Source organism: Macrosteles quadrilineatus, unplaced genomic scaffold (assembly GCF_028750875.1).
Source record: "Macrosteles quadrilineatus isolate MER2022 unplaced genomic scaffold, UCM_ALF_1.0 Scaffold_4__1_contigs__length_99947679, whole genome shotgun sequence".
Lineage (NCBI taxonomy): Eukaryota > Metazoa > Arthropoda > Insecta > Hemiptera > Cicadellidae > Macrosteles > Macrosteles quadrilineatus.
Genome location: NW_026542597.1, coordinates 48,216,237 through 48,236,766, shown reverse-complemented (window position 1 = coordinate 48,236,766; position 20,530 = coordinate 48,216,237). Strand labels below are relative to the sequence as shown.

The 20,530-nt window shown below is 33.6% G+C and overlaps 2 protein-coding genes across 3 annotated transcripts in view; one reads left to right on the top strand and one right to left on the bottom strand.

The window, feature by feature from the left end:
• The window catches only part of LOC128991390 (1-acyl-sn-glycerol-3-phosphate acyltransferase alpha-like), a 52,117-nt gene that overhangs the window by 15,380 nt on the left and 16,207 nt on the right, over positions 1-20,530 (bottom strand). The gene's annotated exons all lie outside the window — the stretch shown is intronic.
• Positions 1,235-20,282, top strand: LOC128991389 (1-acyl-sn-glycerol-3-phosphate acyltransferase alpha-like). Of its 2 annotated transcripts, none has more exons than XM_054414212.1 (6): positions 1,235-1,325; positions 11,725-11,927; positions 16,077-16,210; positions 16,793-16,974; positions 18,190-18,358; positions 19,058-20,281. In XM_054414212.1, exons 2-6 carry the CDS (start codon positions 11,725-11,727, stop codon positions 19,213-19,215), a joined length of 846 nt encoding a protein of 281 aa, XP_054270187.1. In that variant the 5' UTR covers positions 1,235-1,325; the 3' UTR covers positions 19,216-20,281. The 2 variants fall into 2 exon arrangements, with proteins under 2 accessions (XP_054270187.1, XP_054270186.1); XM_054414211.1 differs by lacking the exon at positions 1,235-1,325 and adding an exon at positions 11,144-11,227 and having other exon boundaries at positions 19,058-20,282.

Genomic DNA, 20,530 nt, shown 5'->3' with positions numbered 1-20,530 from the left:
GATGGTGTTTTTGGCCTCTAGGGACCTCAAAACCAAAAAAAAAAATCGGTCCCGCGTCCAGGTCTTACCATGAGTACTACGGTAATAGCTTATTCCCTATATGGGAAATTCGCTAAAATGAATGTGGAAATAGATAAATAACTAACTAACAACAATGGTTACAAATTGCACTCAGTAAAACTGTAGTACATAAGAGCAAATTGCAAGAGATTGAACGATAACCAACTATACCATGGTGGAAGGAAAATATTTTCCTTCCACCATGCAACTATACATTTATAATTAATTATACAGGGTGTCCCACTTAAGGTGTCTCAAATTGATTACGGAAAAACGGCTTAACGTACAAGGATGAAATAAAATTATTTCCTGCTAAATCAACCCCAAGAAATAACATAAAAATATTATTAACTTTTTTTCGATACAGAGTGTGCCAAAAACTGAGGGTCACTAGTACAAATCTCGGAATTTTCAAATGTAAACATACCGTATGTGGTGTTATAGGCCTACATCATTTTAAAGGTGTTTAATAGACAAACATTCTGGCAAAAACAGTAATGAATTATCTTTTTCCGTTTCAAAATGGCGGCAGTTTATTTGGAAAAAATCAATATGTTTTTAATACTCTGTGTTTCCTATACCAATACACTTAGCCCTTCTCCGGTTGAATTTTCTTACTCGTTATGAAATTAGCTTTACTGTGATATGCTACAAGTAACGGTTTTTTAAATAACAAAAATAATAAATAAAAGATATTTGAAAATTTGCCAATGCCCTTTGTAAAAAATTTTCAAATAGCAAGATACGGTATGTCAAGTGGCACTTTATTTTATAGGTTATTTTCAATTCTTAACAACTTTCTAATTCACAATTACTTTGTATCTCTTTTAGTTTTTGTGTAAATAACAAAAAACCTAATTTTCCTATATCAAATGCATGTTATTTGGGCTTAACACTAAATTAAATGGGGCCTTTAGTGTTAAGCCCAAATAACATGTACCTATTTATTAAAAGTACCCTTAACCTTTAAATAATTCACTATGTATCAGTTCAGCATAGATTTATATTGAAATAAATTACTTCTAAATCAATAATTGTTACTTGCAGTTTATTAATAACTGTTTAATTTTGAGTCGGCTCCAACAATGGAAACAGCTGATCACCGCATCATTGTTGGTGGAGGGAGATCAGCTGATAACATACTTCTACAAGTTTCAAGTTCAGTAACCCATGGTACGGTCATGAGTGAACACCCCGCCACTCTTACAGTACTACGTTTCTCTACAACTATCTACATTTAGCTTATTAAATACTACACATTCAGTGTGAGTACCTTTGTTTATGTCAAAGTACCTGGGGACCGAGCTTTGCTCGGGGGAAATCATTAGTCCACTCTGAAAGCAGTCTTAGTACTGTATTGGAGACACATAGATCCATTCCCAAACTCCACACGGCTTGCCTTTACTACGTCCTACACCATTTCCTACGTCATGGACCTGTTCCCTCCATTTCCATAGCACTTTAGGATTGTAGATAAATTAATCTAATCGTTATTAACAGTTCCCACACTCCGGACAGCTCGTCTTTACTACGTCCTACACCATTTCCTACGTCATTGACCTGTTTCCCTCCCTTCCCATAGCATTTCAGAATTGCAGATACCTTAATCTAATCGTCATAAACAGTTCCTTCACTACGGACAGCTCGCCTTGACTACTTCCTTCGCCACTTCCTATGTCGCGGACCTGTTTTCCTCCCTTCCCATAGCATTTTAGGATTAAAGATACCTTAATCTAATCGTCATAAACAGTTCCCACACTCCGGACAGCTCGCCTTTGACTACATCCTTCACCACTTCCTACGTCGCGGACCCGTTTTCCTCCCTTCCCATAGCATTTTAGGACTGTAGAAACCTTAATCTAATCGTCATAAACAGTTCCCACACTCCGGACTACTCGCCTTGACTACTTCCTTCACCACTTCCTACGTCGCGGACCTGTTTTCCTCCCTTTCCATAGCATTTTTGGATTGTAGAAACCTTAATCTAATCGTCATAAACAGTTCCCACACTCCGGACTACTCGCCTCGACTACTTCCTTCACCACTTCCTACGTCGCAGACCTGTTTCCCCCCCTTCCCATAGCATTTTAGGATTGCAGATACCCTGATCTTATCGTAATAAACAGTCCCCACACTCCGGACTGGTCGCCTTTACTACTTCCTTCATCACTTCCTATGTCACGGACCTGTTTCCCTCCATTCCCATAGCATTTTAGGATTGCCCATACCCTTATCCAATCATCATGAACAGTTCCCACACTCCGGACAGCTCGCCTTGACTACTTCCTTAACACCTTCCTTCGTCACGGACCTGTTTCCCTCCCTTTCCATAGCATTTTAGGATTGCCCATACCCTTATCTAATCGTCATGAACAGTTCCCACGCTCCGGACTACTCGCCTTGACTATTTCCTTCACCACTTCCTACGTCACGGACCTGTTTCCCTCCCTTCCCATAGCATTTTAGGATTGCCCATACCCTTATCTAATCGTCATAAACAGTTCCCACACTCCGGACAGCTCGCCTTGACTACTTCCTTCACCACTTCCTACGTCACTGACCTGTTTCCCTCCCTTCCCATAGCATTTTTGGATTGCCCATACCCTTATCTAATCGTTATAAACAGATCCCAGACTTCTCACTGCTACCCTTGACTACAATCATAGACAATGTATCGAGTAATCTTCAGTATAATCTTTGCTAAATGGTGTTTTTCCTTTTGTACTGTATTTGTAATTTGCTAGTATACTGTGGGTAGTTGGCTTATTATGAACACATGCTACAACTTCAAGTCTTTTGTTTACCTTTTCCTTGTTATTTAATTCAGCCAACAAGGTTACCTAGCAACCCATAAGACTAATGTTAAAAAAATGTGATTTTCAGTTTCATTTTTCTACGTAATTAGATTTTTGTTGGCTGTTCTAACTGCAGTAAACTCGTTTTTAGGCCAGAATTAAACTATTTACAACATTTGAAGAAAATCGTCGGAACCGTTTTCGAGATCTTTGTGCAAGCAAGCATACATACATACAAGCAAACATTGCTCGTATTAGAGTATAGGATTTTACCAAGCAATACCTCTAGTTTAAAAACATTGCTTTGTATAACATTGTTGTACAGTTTGTTGTAGTGACATATCAACTGTATTAAATTATTTTGTTATTTTTCACCATCTTTTAGCAGAATTTCAAATATATTAACTCTGTTTTATGGTAACGAATTTCCACAGTATTTTCTGTTTGTATAGTGTTAAGTATTTTTATATTTTTAGTATTTTTTTAATATAATTTATTTTGAATAAATAATCTAGGAAAGAGGATTATTAGTTGTTTATTTAAAACATAGCTCTTCAAAATACAAGTACAGGGTGTTTTTTTTAACGTGCAACCCAAATTAAAAGCACTGTGAGACACATTTTCAACACAAAACAACCCGAATTTTGCTATCCCTGTTTGTGTATTATTTACAATAAATTGCCAATAACATTAGACCTCATAGATAAATATGCAACAATGCATATCAGCTGATTGGCAATGAAGTAAAGAAAACAGGGATAAAGAAATATATGGTTGTTTTGTCATAAAAATGTGTCTTACAGTTCTTTTAAGTTTCACGTTAAAAAACACATTGAAATTTGCCTGTTATTACAATGTATACATATTTAATTTTTATTATTTAGTTTTGTAGAACAGACTTTTTTGAACACGTAGATAATAAATATTAAGGAAGAAAAAAATTATTTTTAAAATTTTCAGCTACTTTTATTAACTCTTACAGCCTAATTTAGCATGCCCAAGGTCCTACTACTAATCATGACGCAGAGGGTACGACGTCAAATATTAAAAATTTTGTAAAAAATTATTTAGTTTTGTAGAACACACTTTCCTGAACACGTACATACCAAATATTATGGAAGAAAAAAATATTTTAAGTTATACAGCTACTTTTATACACTCTTACTTTAGCATGCCCAAGGGTCCTACTACTACCCGTGACAGGGGGTACTTTTGTCGTTTTCCGAAAGTCAAGTGGTTTTTAGTCAGGTACACTTTTCTTCCTCAATTATAAGGAGGAATCCAATTTCAATAAAAATTGGTGTGTGTGCTCCTCATATGATAAGGAACAATAATACGAATCAGTTTCCATGACAACCAAAAACCTTTGAAATAAAAACAATATTTTATGTTAAAAAATTACAAAATATTATATAAAATGTTTAAAATCATACTAACAATTTAATTTTGCCCAAAAACTTTTTTTACTTCATTTTATTGTTGGTAATAATGTATTGAACTTAGTACAAAAATTTCAAGTTGATAGGTTAATATTTGTAAAAGTTATGTGGACCTAAAAACTGTAATTTTAACATGGGCGGGATAGGGAGTACTGTGTGTTTTAAGTATAAGGGGACAGCTAATTTTGGCATCTCGATCCTGTATTTAGTTTTCAGCATCAAATTAACGTTTGTACAACGGCTAAAAACTTCGTAGTGTGGTGAAAAATATACTACACCGTTCCGGGACTTTTCAACCACACTTTATGAGCTATGTAGTTGGGAAGTGTCTAGACGCTTATGTCTAGACTAACTGGTTCTGATTTCTGGATCCAATTCAACTGTGCTTCAGATTTTAAAATTAATTACCTAACGTCCAATTACTTATGACTGAAGGACCTTGATTTCGGTCGTTTTTTTTAGATTAGCACTCAGCTGTGATAATATCATGGGAAGAGTATGATGCATCTTTCACAACAGCTAAGGTTTAGAACAGTTTCCAAACTAAAATTAAATTTGCCTAAATTTTGTTTCAAATATAACTACTACACTGATGGTTGTGATAAAGATTTTTCGGAATCTCCATTAAGGCTTGGATGCATTTGACCGCAATCCAAAATGGGCATTTCGCTAAACGAATTGTTCGCGTTAGTGGTGTGCCTGGGGCTAATAAGTGTTCAGCCCCTATAGCGCTTATAAACATAGTAGCTGTGTCTAATAGAGTGTATTAGTTTTACAAATGTTGGTTTGATTTGTTAATGGTGTGGGCCTGTGAATTCGTATTGGCTATATTGGCATTACGGCTGTGTCAATTAACCTAACGGTAAAAGAAAAACAAAAATTGCACGTATTGTCTTTTAACGTTGGAAACTAAAAAAAATGACATAAGCAAAATTAGCATAATTGTATTGGCATTTTTTTTTTTAAGCCGTATTTTGGTCTACCGAAGGTTACGGTACCGTGGTTAAGTCGCTATGTAGTAATCAATTAGTTTAACGCCCATATAGGGAATAAGCTATTACCGTAGTACTCATGGCCTGGACCCGGGACCGATTTAATTTTTCGTTTTGAGATCCTTAAAGGCCAAAAACACCATCCGTTCAAATTCATATATATATATACCCGTTAGCGCGATAACTCGAGCAAAACTGATCCGATTTGGATGAAATTTGGTACAAACGTGTAAACCTACATTTATGCGAACCAGCATAATCGGATCATGGGAACGGGGGTTTATGGAGGGTTTTATGGGGGTAAAAATGGGGTTTTCCCATTTTAGACCCTAAAAACAAAAGAAATTGCAATTTATTTTTAAACCGTTTTGTAGAGATTAAAAAAAGAAATAATTTAGTATATTAAAGCGCTGTTGTATGCCTAACGGTCACGGAGGAAATTAAAAAATAGTGTAATTTAAAATTCCCATGTTATTATTAAGGACAAAATGAAAACTGTTGTAGTTTACTTGTTTATGGATATAAATTGATAACATTTTGCAAATTTATTTATTTCATCCTATACTATTGACGTATTGCAAAAAAAAAACACTTTTTACCTTCCCCGTAGCAGCAAACCTAAGCAGTTGGTAAATCTAATGTTATTTAAATTGGGAATAAATATGTCCATTTATGGAGAGTTTTAGTAAAAATGTAATCAGACAAGTTGAAATTCGCTTAGTCTGCAGGTATGCTGCGGCGGGGGTATTTTCGTATTTCTAACATATATGTTTTATGGGATGAGCTTTACGACATTTGTATAATTTGTTGGCCTCTCAAAATAGCGCTCAACAAGCATGAAGCATCTTCGGTAAATCTATGTAAAATTGTCAGATTTTAGTAAGTAGGCCGTCTCATTTACTTTGGATACTAAAAACATCCACATAGTATCAAATATTACTATGATTAAGTCAGTGTGCAGGTGACTTTGCTTTACTATGTTAATGTGGAGAAATATCATCATACTGTAAAATTGTATGCACATGGTTTGAGTTTAGAGTTGTTTACATGTCTGTGTATGGCGTAGACCTACGCCTGTGTACGACACCTGTGTCGACCAGACGTTACGTTTCTCTATTAAATGAGAGCAAATTTTACTAGGTTTTTACAGTTTGGTTATAGAGGACAAATAGATCGTTATATGGTTGAAATGATTTTTAAGTTAGCGAATGGCGATATAACTAGATATGATAGGTAAACTCTGAAATGCACTTTACACGTGGACAAAAAACATGACTTTACAACAACATGTCTCTCCAGTTGATCCTTAAGGATGGCACATATGAATGGGAAAATATATTTAAAATATGGTTTTCCATTTTCGCAGTTTTCTATTATTGCTCAGTGTCTATTGCTGTTCGGTTGCTAGTTTTGCTCAGTTTCCTGGCATAACTAAGTTTCCTAGTACTGCTTAGTTCTCTAGTATTACTCAGTCAATTCGTGTTAATCAGTCACCAGGTGCTCTATATAACACTATATTGCTCCTATATAACTGCTCAGTTGTATGTAGTATTAATCGATTAAATATAATATGGCTTAGTCACCCAGTATTACTTAGTCACATAGTTTTGTTCATATATAATTAATTGCTTAGTTTGCCTATATTATCGCGCTCAGTTGCCTATATTATTGCTCAGTTGCCCATATTACTAAGAAGCCTAGTTTTGTTCAGTTGCCTATATTATCGCTCAGTTGGCTAGTATTTTGCTAAGAAGCATACTATCGCTCAGTTGCATATATTGTTGCTCAGTTGAAGAGTATTGCTAAGTTGCTTGGCATTGCTCATTTGTCTAGTATTGCTCAGTCGCCTAGTATAGTAAAGTTGCTCAGAGGTGGTGTGCGACCTCTGATACCGACCTCGGCCTCAGGCCTCAAACAGGGAAACAGCAAGTCTATTGATGATTCTACACTTGTTCCTTATAAATTCTCATACTGTCAACGTATTTAAATGAATCGGGCCATGGTTCCAACATTCTTAAGGCCGGCGCTGCGTGAAGTCTCAATGACATATTAGAATAGTCTGGAATGGTTTGCCTTACTATAAAATTTCCTAAATGAAAGCTATGTTTTCTGTAATTCATAGAGGTACTGTAAAATGTAGTATGCCTCAGTATTATTGTGTATATTTGACTAAATGTATAGTAAAGTAAAATTTCCTAGTTCGTATTGCATTGTAACAAAGTATTTTGATATTTTATGTTAACAGAATAATTATATCGGGAAAAATATTTTGTAGATGGTCATCCACGCGTAGCTTTTATCTACATTTTAAAATCAACTAAAGTTTTACCTGCAGATTTTACAGAATATCTACAGTGTTGTAAATATCGACCTAGTATACAAAACTGCATACAGTAAAATGAATACTTGCAATGAGATTGCGTACTAACTTATTTGTCTCCCTCAATTGAATAAAGGTTTTAAGAACTAAACCTTATTTGTTTGTTATTATATTCACATTTACAGAAAGTAGTAATAACTTCATTTGTGTCAGAGCCTAAAAGAACATATTAAAATCATAATGTAGTTTCTGTTACAACTTCTAAATTAAATATTACCTTGAATGCGTAAGGTAAGTGACTTGGCTTTATTAAAACCCATTATTTTCAACCAATTAGCTGTCGTTGGAATAAAAGCTTTGACCTGAACCTATTAAATGGGCTAAGTAGATAGAGAATTTAGTAAAAACATTGCTACAGAAGTGCAAATTATTAGGCCATGCTAAGATGACGACGTTTAGGAGGAAAAGATGAACAAGACTAAAAGTTATCATTTGTATTGTGCCGTTTCTTTCAGTTGAAAGAATTTTTAACTCCTTATCGTACTTTGAGATTTATTTGAGGCTTTATCGAAAAAGATATTACATAAACGCATTAATTGATGCATTGATGTTCCATTATTTACTCATTACGTGAACCATTTTTAATAAAGGAAGGTAAATTAATTAATTGTTTACTTATCGTATTCGCTAATTTACATACTATAGGGGCCCGAGTGTTATCTAGTGTTTTACGCCAGATGCATTCTTAGAACAGAAACTTTTCTTTTCTTGAAACTTTTTAAAGGGTATCAGGTGCTGTTAAACTTATAGGGGAATAATATTTTGCACCAAGTGAAGTGCATTATTTGCCGAGTGAACATGAAATTGTGAAGTTTGTCAACAAGTTTAAGCTGTAATATTGGCAATGATTATACAGGGTGGTAAAAAAGTCCCAGGACAGTTAAATATTTTAAAAAATAATGTAGATAGAGCTACAATACTTGGTACAAAGTTACAAAGTATAAAACTTTATTTTAACACATATTCAGTGATCCAATAACTCTTCAGGGGGACGGCCCACAAGGAGTCGGAAGAAAATCTTAAATGAAAGCATAGGTCAATTTGCACATCAAATTAAAGGTCTTTCTTAGTAGAATACAATGCCGCAAACCGCACTTCAAAAGGTTGATCCTGCGCAAAATGGCAGATGTTCAAAGATTTCTTGAATCCGCCATTTTTAATCTTTGAACGTCTGCCATTTTTTACTCAGGCGTTCTTTTGAGCTTGAATTTACGGCATCGTAATCCACTAGTAAAGACCTTTAATTTGATGTGCATATCGACCTATGCTTACGTTAACAATTTTCTTCCGATTCCTAGGGCTGTGCCCCCTGAGGAGTAAGCGTATAATAGCAATGTAAATTAAATGAATCTTTGAACAACTGTCATTTTGCGCAGGATCAACCTTTTGAAGTGCGGTTTGCGGCATTGTATTCTACTAAAAAAGACCTTTAATTTGATGTGCATATTGATGTTATAAAAACTGTATGTAAAATATTTTTTTAGTAATATTTTAGGGGTTGCTAAAAATCCCGTACACTGGTTTTGTTTGTTGTGCAGTAAAATACAAATAGTGTTGACAGTGAGAAGTAGGTGACGGTGGCCAAGTGCAAGTGAATTTTCTTCCTCAAACGGTACATAATAGCCCGATGTCAAGTCAACAATAATGTTCATCTTCACTCAGATACCCCAAAAATATGGTTAATATGGCACTTTTGATTTTATAAACAACCCCTTAAACTGCTTAGTCATCTCCATTAAATTAAGGGGCCGCCTAATAGCAGGCGATGCCAAATAAAAACAAAATAAAATAAAAATTAGATCATCGTAAACTCAGTTTATACCGTTTACTCCGCGATCGATTCATTAAAACACAGAAAGTGAAAGAGCATTAATTTATCACGTTTCGTTTCAAGATATAAATACCCCCCGCCGCAGCAAACCTGCAGACTAAGCGAATTTCCATCAGCCTGATAGGATTTACACTAAAATGCCCCCTTAAAAATATCATATTTATTCCCTATTTAAATATAATTAGATTAACGAGTACTTAGGTTTGCTGCAACAGGGAGGGTAAAAAGGTGTTTTTAAATGTTAATAGTTTAGTAAGAAATGAATGTATTTTCCAAATCCGATCAAAATATGTTCATAAACAAGCAAACTACAACGGTTGACTTATTCTCCATAAGAATAACATGGGGATTATAAATTTACAGTTTTTTGGAATTTTCTCCGTAACCATTAGGCGCACAATAACGCTTCGATATACAAAATTATTTGTTTTTTTACGCTCTACAAAATGGTTTGAAAAGAAATTGTAAAATTATGTGTTTTTAGGGTCAAAAATGGGAAAAACCTATTTTTACCCCATAAACCCCCGTTCCCGTAGTCCGATCATGCTGGTTCGCGAACTCGTTCGAATAGAAATAGGTTTACACGTTTGTACCAAATTTCATCAAAATCACACACACACACATATATATTATATATATATATATATGAATTTGAACGGATGCTGTTTTTGGCCTTTAGGGATCTCAAAACGAAAAATGTAATCGGTCCCGGGTCCAGGTCTTACCATGAGTACTACGGTAATAGCTTATTCCCTTTATGGGAAATTCGCTAAAATCAACTGAATTCAATAATCAATGCCATTGCTTGCAGTATGATTAGAAAGTTTAATATTGGCCTCTGTATTGTTAAGTAACAATGCTGTAACAATATGACACGTTACTTAATAGGCCTACTACCTTCTATTCAACCTTGGCTGGAACGTGCATTCTACATTAGCAGTTGCGCTTCCTTCTATTGTCACATCTGATTCATTCACTCTCGTGGTGAAATGTGGTGGCACGTCGGTTTATTTTTAGCATGTACTCTTGTGGACTAGTAATAAATAAATAAGCGGTTGTGAAAAGAACTGCTAATTTATATGGAGTTGTTTATAAGGAACTGCTACTCCTTGAGGAGTATGTCAAATCTATGGTGAGACACAGGAAAAAATGTAATAGATTCAAGTGTTGTGGGCTTCTAGCATCCTGAAGACTACATTACTAGACTAACAGGCTGTGCCCTGCATCGCATCACTGGTGGAGGATATTGAATATCGAAAAACACATGAAAGACAAAGAATTTACGTAAAGAATTTGGTTAGTATTTCGGCTTTTCTAAATAATACCATCGTATTTCTAACATCACAGGATTTTATAAAAGCTGATTTCTACTGGGAAAATAATGCTTGTTTAAAATGTGCTATAAAAATAAAACTAGCATACCAGTACACAAATATAACTAGCATAAATTGTAAAATGTTTAAGTAAATAATAATTGACTAAACTTAATCGTTAAAAACCACATACAAAGATTTTTCTCCACTATTTTACCATACGGTACACCTTTTAAACACTTGAGTATAATTTAAAATAATTGGCTGGTTTAGGAGGTAATTATGTCAAGTGACACGTGGTTTGGTTACATGACACATTTGGTATTAGAATTAGTTAGTTTAGTTGCATTGTGTTATGCTATCAGTTTGTATAGCTACATTTCACAGTCCTCGATGTTGTCATTGACTTTGGATACGGTGAGTAGACTTCTCTTTCTTTGATGTAAAATGTAAATTCTAAAACATGTTTTGGCCTGGGCTTGATGTCTGGTAGACCAAAGGGCTTTACTGGCAATTCAGTTTTTCTCCTTTTTCATGAGGTTAAATGGTACGTACAATAAATATTATGTTCCTATAACTTTAGGAACTAAATGGTTACAAATAGATTGTTTTATTTGGCTTTAATAGTTGGTTCAACAACAAGAAAATGTGAGTAATTAACAAAATAGTAACTTAGCATTTTCATCAGCAGATTTCAAGGATAACTAATCCATAAATGAAGTATTTAATCTATGATGGGATTGTGTTTTGTATTATCAAATAAAATACTGAGTACCTGTGGCACTCAGTATTCCAATATTGATGTCCTTGACCTTGCTCAAACAAATACATTTCAATTATTGACTCTATTTTGATTAAAAATGCAGTTATTTAAAAGGAAACAATCCACCCTAACTGGTTGTACTTTGTTGCAGATGATATCTCTATTCAACATTCTGCAGTTAGAGCTGCATATGTTTCCTGCAGCTGTGATTCTCATTCTTCTTCTGCCTTTGTCTTCAAACCTCAAAATCCGCTACTACGGCTGTTTCATGGTCTATATTCTATCCATCTCCTGTCTATCAGTTGTTTTAATGCCTGTCTTCATCTTCAGACCGAAACTCGTCCACAACTGTGTGTAAGTTGAGATTTTGCTTGTAAATGTTTACTTGTGTCAGTGTACACTTTTTTTAAATGCTGCAGACATTTCACACTTATTACATGAATAAATTTAGTTTGACTTTAAACAAGGTTACACGGTTTGTCCCAGTTAAAATATAGTTTTAGGATTTTTATGTTGGAATCTTTTAGGAAAACCATGATAACTGCCACCACTGTAACAAGATTCTTCTAAAAGGGGTTCTTATAAAAATAAAAGGGTTCTAAAAGGATTGAACTTGACAGAAATTTTTGACATGAAGAGTATTTTTAAATAAAGTTTCTTTACACGAATGCTTAAACTATTATTACTGTAGAGTCTTTTTCTAGGAGTGCTTAACTTGAGCAAAATGATGAACTTATGCTTGCTATTTGACTTGTTTGATTTTAAATGTATTTAATCGAGACTGCCTACAACTTGGGGTTCATATAAGAATAAGAATAATTTATTCCATTAATCTTTTTACAAAGAAATAGGACACGTCATATACATTACAAAATAATCATCTTAATACAACCAAATTAATTTCTTATACATAAAAACATTACATAAAAACAGATTAAGCTTACATAATATCCATAATATTAAAACGTAACAGGGTTTTTTTATTTCACGATTCTGAATCAACCACTCGACGGATTTTCATGATTTTTGTGTTGAAAGAAAGATAATTTTGAGAACCAGGGAATGTAGAAGCCATAATTTTAGTTTAGGGTCCCAGTTATTTAGAAATTAACTTTTAATTTTTGAAAAGTCTAGCAGCCGACGCTAAGATTCTAAACTAGCTTTTGGTATAATATAATTTGCTTAACATAACAGCTGTAAACATTCAGCGTTTGTAACACAAACTCAGCATTTGGAACAAATTAAAAGACATACTAAGAGTTGACTTATTTATACTATGTGTAATGCTAATCATTGATACGTTCAATCCTTCGATAAGAGGATGACGGATTATTTAAATATTCATAGTAAAATACTAGGATGTGCAAATTATTTTTGTAAGTAATCTTTGTAATCTTCGGTTTGTTTTAGTGCAATATAATTTATTTTAACTAATAGCTGGTTAATTATGAAAATGCCCTATAGAACTATGAGGTTATTTAGTCTGATTTTTTCATTGATAATAGGAAATAAGTAAGATTAGTAGACCACCGAGATAAGTAACACCATCGATGTGTACAAGTCGAGGCTCTGTACACGAGTTAAAAAAAAGATATGCAAATTATTTTACTGCTCAACTTTTATGGAAAGGGTAAGAAAATCACAATTTTTACATGTTTTAATTCATTTTGGCAGCTTTTTGTTTACAATCAATGTTTTTGAATGCTTGAACTTTGTTTGGATTAGGCCCAGAAATATTGATGTCATAAAGATGGAGATCAAGAATTCTCAGGAATACGATTTTAAATTACCACCACAACCTCAGACGGGTTTTATCCAAAGATATACAGATTAATGACATAGATTGATAATAATAATAATAAATAATAAAAAGGTCTTTATTTAGCAAGCGTTTTTCAGATACAATATTTCTGCTTTTCAAAACAACTCTTGTCCTTAAAACTAATAAATTATTCATAAAAACTAACTATGAAACAATATATACAGAATCTATGAAAACAATGTAAAACAATCCACACCACAATCTTAAAATAATAAAAAATCTATAACAAACATTAACAAGATTGAAACATTAACAGATTGAACACAAAGTCATCATTGGCCTAGGATACTGCAATTAGACTAACCATCCTTTTATGAAATCTAAAAAGTTGTTTGGCGTGTGTTTAGTTGTTGTTACGTTTGGAGGCGCTGAATATTTTATAGTTTAAATAAATGAATATGGGGAATTACGATGTACATTGATTCAATGAGGGTGGTTTAGTTATCAAGGATATTATAACTGATAACGGAATGGATAATAAACATAGACAATTAACTACGTCACTAGCACTACTAGCGTTTTTACTTTTTAAATTCCTTCAACATGTGACCAGTTCTTTTGTTGAAATGAATATTATTTTATTTTTGACTCAGATGTTTACAAAACAAACTAATATGTTGTTGTGTTTACTTTTCTTTGTTTACACTTATTTATTTGGCAATGGCAGTGGCTATTCGCACGTCAGACGTGCGTCGCTACCACGCACGTCTGCTCCAAATGACGTCACATTACGTTCCTAATCTACTAACTGTTATAGCTGTTTGGGAACAGGTTGCACACAAAGATATCCTAGTATTAGGAACGGTTACGGTAGTACCTCATATTAGCCGAAATCCGAAATCGAAATGAATGGGATCAACTTCGTAAAGAGAAAGGTAAAAGAGTTTAACAGAGCCAAAGAGGTTATAAGCAATAAAAAATATAGGTGCTGGCCAATAATAAATAAACGGTATCAGCATTCTGACACATACTTTCTCCCATAAGTTTGACAACAACCTTTATCATGTGTCAGCGGTGAGAGTAAATATAAGGAAATGGGATTTGTACAATTTTGTTCAGAATTTAAAGGACTATTACATACTAAATTTTTATCAAAATCGTTCGAGCCAATTTTGGGAAAATCAGATTTTTCCATTATTTTATGGGGTTTTTATGGGAAAATAACATAATTTACAATAACTTTTGAACCGTAATTTATACAGAAATAGGATTTGTACCATTTTGTTCAGAATTTAAAGGACTATAACATACTAAATTTTTATCAAAACCGTTCGAGCCAATTTTGGGAAAATCAGATTTTTCCATTATTTTATGGGGTTTTTATGGGAAAATAACATAATTTACAATAACTTTTGAACCGTAATTTATACAGAAATGGGATTTGTACAATTTTGTTCAGAATTTAAAGGACTATAACATACTAAATTTTTATCAAAATCGTTCGAGCCAATTTTGGGAAAATCTGATTTTTACATTATTTTATAGTGTTTTATGGGAAAATAACATAATTTACCATAACTTTTGAACCGTAATTTTTACAGAAATGGGATTTGTACCATTTTGTTCAGAATTTAAAGGGCTACAACATACTAAATTTTTATCAAAATCGTTCGGGCCATTTTGAGAAAATCCGATTTTTCCGGTTTTTTATGGGTTTTTATGGGAAAATCCCCATTAAAAATCAAAATGAAAAAAACGCCTGGAGATACAATGGATTAGAACCTACATACCAAATTTCATCGAAATCGGACCACAGGTGTAGTCTCTAGCTCTGTACACATCCAGACACACAGACACACACACAGACACACACACACACACAGACATCACTTCGAAAACCACTTTTTTGGGTCCAGGGGGACCCAAAACGAATATATCCACTCAAAACTCAAACTCGAAAATTTTGACGAAAACAATACTTTCTCCATATACTATGGTATAGGGGGAGAAAGTAAAAATAACATGCTTATTAGAAATAAACAGTTGAAGATTCAATATAGGAATAGTAAAAAACTTAAGCCTAAGCAGGCCTGATGTTAGCCTACTTTACCTTTACCAATCAAAGGCTAGGCCTATAAAAGGTATAGCCTAATATTGGTAGGCCTATGTAAGCCTAGATAGCCCAGAAGTAGGCTAGGCATTAGGATAAAATATTAATTAATCACCAGGCTGTCATCGGCTTAACTCTTAGTGTAAGCTAACAACCAGAAACATGCAGCACAACTATGGGACCCGCAGAGCCTATGACCTGTATGCACCCCGTTGTCGACTTAGCCACACGCTTAATTCATACCCATCTCTAGCGATAAAATTATTCAATACGTTACCGACAACCATCCGGACCCTAGAACCAAAACAGTTTAAGTCTGCACTTCGCCAGAGCCTAGTCAGTAGGCCCCTGTACTCGATCAAGGAACTGACTGACGAACCACTCGCCTTTCCAAAAATCTGAGTCACATCCGTCAGTTCAGATTAAATTGTATATATATATATATATATATATGTGTGTGTGTTTATAGTGTTTTATAAGTTTACTCTTTTTTTGACGCAATCTATCCAACTTTTGTTGGTCAAAGATAAAAGCTGACCGTGATAAAAAGCTCTTTCTGGTAACTATATGGTACAAATATAGTACCAGTATTTATTAGAATCTGAATGCACTGTGAGAATGATGTTTTCAGTATCACCAGTTACTTCATGAGGCATATCTCCAAACTACTGAAGATCAAGTGGGAGCTAAGAGGAGGGGATATACTAGAGGTGGAGAGAGGAGCCGTGATTGTAGCCAATCACCAGACTATGCTGGATGTACTTGGTATGGTAATACCTTCGATTTTATGATACCTACATTTTAGTGAATTTCCCTAAAGGGGAGTAGCTATTAGGTACCGTAGGTGACACGACACGGTAAGACCTAGATCGGGGTGGGACTAATGTACTTTTACATTTTGAGGTACCCAGAGGCCAAAACCACTACTGTATTCTTTAAAATGTTTTTCCGTGAACTTGATAACTCAAGTAATTTTGGTCCAGTTTCGTTTGGCAAAAAATAATTTTTACCATTAAAACATGGAAATACCAAGTATTCATTATGACCATTTTTTATGACCGAAATAAAACTTTTGGTTATTGAAACGTTGTAAAATAAAATGTTACGGAGAAAATAGATATATTTTTATCAAATTTGGCAAATGTATTTAGGCTATTTTATACTACATACTACTTCAGTTGTTCTATTCAGTCTACAATTCAACTAACGAGACACCTCATCCAAATCTGTGGCAACCATCAAACTCAATAGCCACGATCATTCTATTCTGTGTTCCATATTATTTATTTTTTTTTATTTCTCATACATTATGAGGAGACCTGTAATTGACTTTAAGCTGTGTTCCAGGAATGTTTGACTTCTGGGATGTGATGGGCAAGTGTGCAGCTGTTGCTAGGAAGGAAGTGTTCTATATTTGGCCGTTTGGTCTGGCTGCATGGCTTGCAGGAGTGGTGTTCATCGACAGGAAAAAGGCAAAAAAGGCTAACTTGCAGCTTGACGAGGCGTCTAGGTTAATCACAAAGGAAAAGGTATGGAACACGTATTGAATACTTCTTGTTGACGCTATTGTTGTACTCTAGCGTTATTCTAGTAGACGAAGTGACACTTTTTTGCACACAAGAGAAATGTTAATACACGAGCCGCAGGCGAGTGTGGAAAGTTTCTCGAGTTCAGCAAAGGTGGAATTTGCACTCGTGTTACACATTATATGTTTCCTACAGTTATTATTAAGCATAGAAATAATTCGTCTTTCAAACACTATACAACACGTTTTTAGGTTCAGCTGGCAACACAAATAGGTGCCCTAGAGAAAGTAGTACCCGGTCCGTATCACTCCGCTATTTTTCCTCGGCAAGAAATGTGCTCCGCGACTTGAGAATTTAGTTCCGTATGTTTTTGTAATTTGAAGTGGTTTCCGCGCAAAAAAAAATGCTTTAAAGGTATTTTCTCGTTTATTAAGATCGTAGGGAATGTTTTAAAAACGTTAAAAAGAAAAGTTCAGAAATACCGAAACTATAAACACGAAATGACAGGTTAAATCGTAGTTATAATAGTCAATCAGCTGCTCGTAGTATTATTATCTTTAAGTGTTGCCAACCTATTTCCAAGCGTACACGGATTACGTGCATAATAGAACCACGATGTTTTGTGTTGTTTCGTTGGAATCCTGATGCGCCAAAGTATAAACCGTGCGACAAAGTATAAATATGCAGCAATTAGCAGCTTTCTGTACTATAAACAGTACAAGGAAGCCAACTTTGTCGGGTGACTGTAGGAAAAATGTAATGTGTTATTGTATTTTTTTATATTTATCTCAATAAGTTTTGTTATACAGGATCATTAAGAGGGGACATTATTGGAGAAACCTATATATAGTGGTTAAATCATGCTGGTTTACTGCTATGTTTAATGGTTAATATTTTTGCCAAAGACACTCTCATTCATATTATACAAATTCTATTGTGTCAAGAATGTTAAACCCTAACTTTTAACAGATAAATCTTTAGGTGCAGAGATTTACTTTTAAATTTGTTTATTGCTATTGTTTTTCATATAAGTTCAAAGCAACTGAACTTATTAAAAATGAATAAAGTAATATAAATTCAAACTTGTTACTATAACTACACTTATGTCAGGGTTCTTTAAACAGATGATCACTATCAATTTTATTTGAGACAGAATGAAACCTTTACACTTCATTAGGAAACATTTTTTATTGATTTTAATGATTGCCATTTGTTTAGACAAAACTGTGGATGTTTCCGGAGGGAACTAGGAATCATAAAGGAGACACCCTGTTGCCTTTCAAAAGAGGAGCTTTTCGAGTCGCTGTTTCATGTCAAGCCCCTATCATACCAGTTGTGTTTTCCCCTTATTATTTCCTCAATTCTGAGAAGAAACATTTTGGACAAGGTATGGTGTTCCTTATATACACTAAGTTTGATCATTAGAATATATCAGAGTGTCTAAAACAGATGCACTAGACCTTTATACGGTTATATTTCATTGAAATCTTACAGTATTTAAAAGAACCCTTTAAGACATAAAAAATTGAAGTTGAAAAATTGTATAAAAGTAAATAAATATTTTCTGTCCATTATAATGCTATTATTAAAAGGTATAGGAAATACGCACATTGCTTTGAAATACCATAACAAGTATATGTATGTTGATAAAGTTTAAAGCATTATTTTAAGCATTAGTGAAATAAAATAAAATAGTACTAGTTATCCTTACTTTAAAACTATTATAAAGAGCATACCATTACCCAAAGTAGTTTTGTGGGCTATAGCGACTACGTCTGTGGATAGGGAGTCCCTAAAAATATAGTTTTCCAATATTTCTTATGAACTTATTTTTATTTTATTAAACTTTAAACACATTTTTATTCATTCAACTATGGGACACTCTCTCCGTCTTTCATTTAGGTTGGGGGAAAACCAAATGACAGCTCTAACTCTTATATTTTGAGTTATTTAATTAGTTATTGGTATTGTCTATCAAACTTATTGAATTGTTATGTTTATTTTGTATCAACTTCAACTGAGAGTTTACTAAGGTTGGGCTTAAACGTGTTTATTCTTGAGTTTTGTCAAAATATTTCTTTTTTAGGTCGAGTCATCATTCAAGTACTCGAACCAATCAGCACAAAAGGATTGTCAGAGGACGATATGGACAAGGTTATGGAAAAATCTAGAGAAATGATGATTAAGCAATATGAACTTTTAAAACAAGAAGTGTTAACTCATAATACGCCGAAAAATGAGTAAAACCTAACTCAGTAAGCTCGACAAAAAAAAATATGATAGGTTTCCATCGGATTAATTTGATAATGAAAGATAATAGAGTAAAATAAATGAGCTATTGATTTTATTAAGTTAACGAGTGCAATAAGTTACAGTATTTGAAAGTTTATTATTTTGTAACATATTTAATAAAGCAACAAATACCTAAGGCCTAAAGACAGATTGTTTATATTAAAACTTTTCTTTAATCTACTACAGTATCATAGATTAAACAGAGTATGTTTAATGTATGCTACTATTTTTAAAGCATTTATTAGGCTGTAAGAATGTTATTTCGCTGTAAAATATGCTTCTGACTTAAGATGCTTAGTTTAAAAAAACACCCAAAAACTAAGATACTACTGCTGTAAATAGGCTACATTGTAATAGTGAAAAAACATACATCATTTTATTGCTGTTAATAGTTAGTACTGTAATAATATTTTGTAATTTAAAGCATTGTAAATATGACTTGTACATTGAAAGTATTTGGTTACCGGTAATAAAGTTTTATGAGTATTTTTTACTCTTGTTTCAACAATTTTGTATTTGCAAGACAAATAAATCTTATAAGTTTATTAAGAAGCTTTATTGAAATTAAATGTTTATCAAACTATACTTTAATTGTGTTTTAGCAAATTTCCCATAGTATAAGGAATATAACCTATTTCCATCAGACCTAGACTGGGGCCGATTTCTTTGATGTTTTGATATCCATATACTGTATCATTATACTGTCCTATACTGTTGTATATAATTTCATAGGCCAATATCCTTTTAGGTGCCAACACTTTAATACTTTCTTATGAAATGGTGACCATACTAATGTAGGTATTTTAATCAAAGTATAAATGGAGATGACTAGTGCGATGAGTAGGATGAGTGGTGCGATCTTGTAGTATTGTTAGTGACTTAAGGCCGACATGTTCCTTAGACACAGCTGTTAATTAATAGCCCATACAACCAATGGCAACTAAAGGGGCCTACAGTTTATTGTAGAATCGTATAATCCAGGAATCTGAACCACATTTTTGCCTTGTAATTAAAGAATTGGTCTAATTATCAGGATAGTACTGGAATTTGTGCAAAAGAAATGTAGGAAACCTTACACAAATATATTTAATGTTTGTGGACTAGTGATTTATAGATTCTCTCCTATATTTTTTTTCAATGCTTTGTTTTTAATACCTGTGACTGGCTTGATCCAAGAGATTTGTAGAATTATTACATATTTTTACAGTTACTATAAAAATATGAACAATAACTTTATTAGAGTGTAATATAATGTGAAAACATCCCC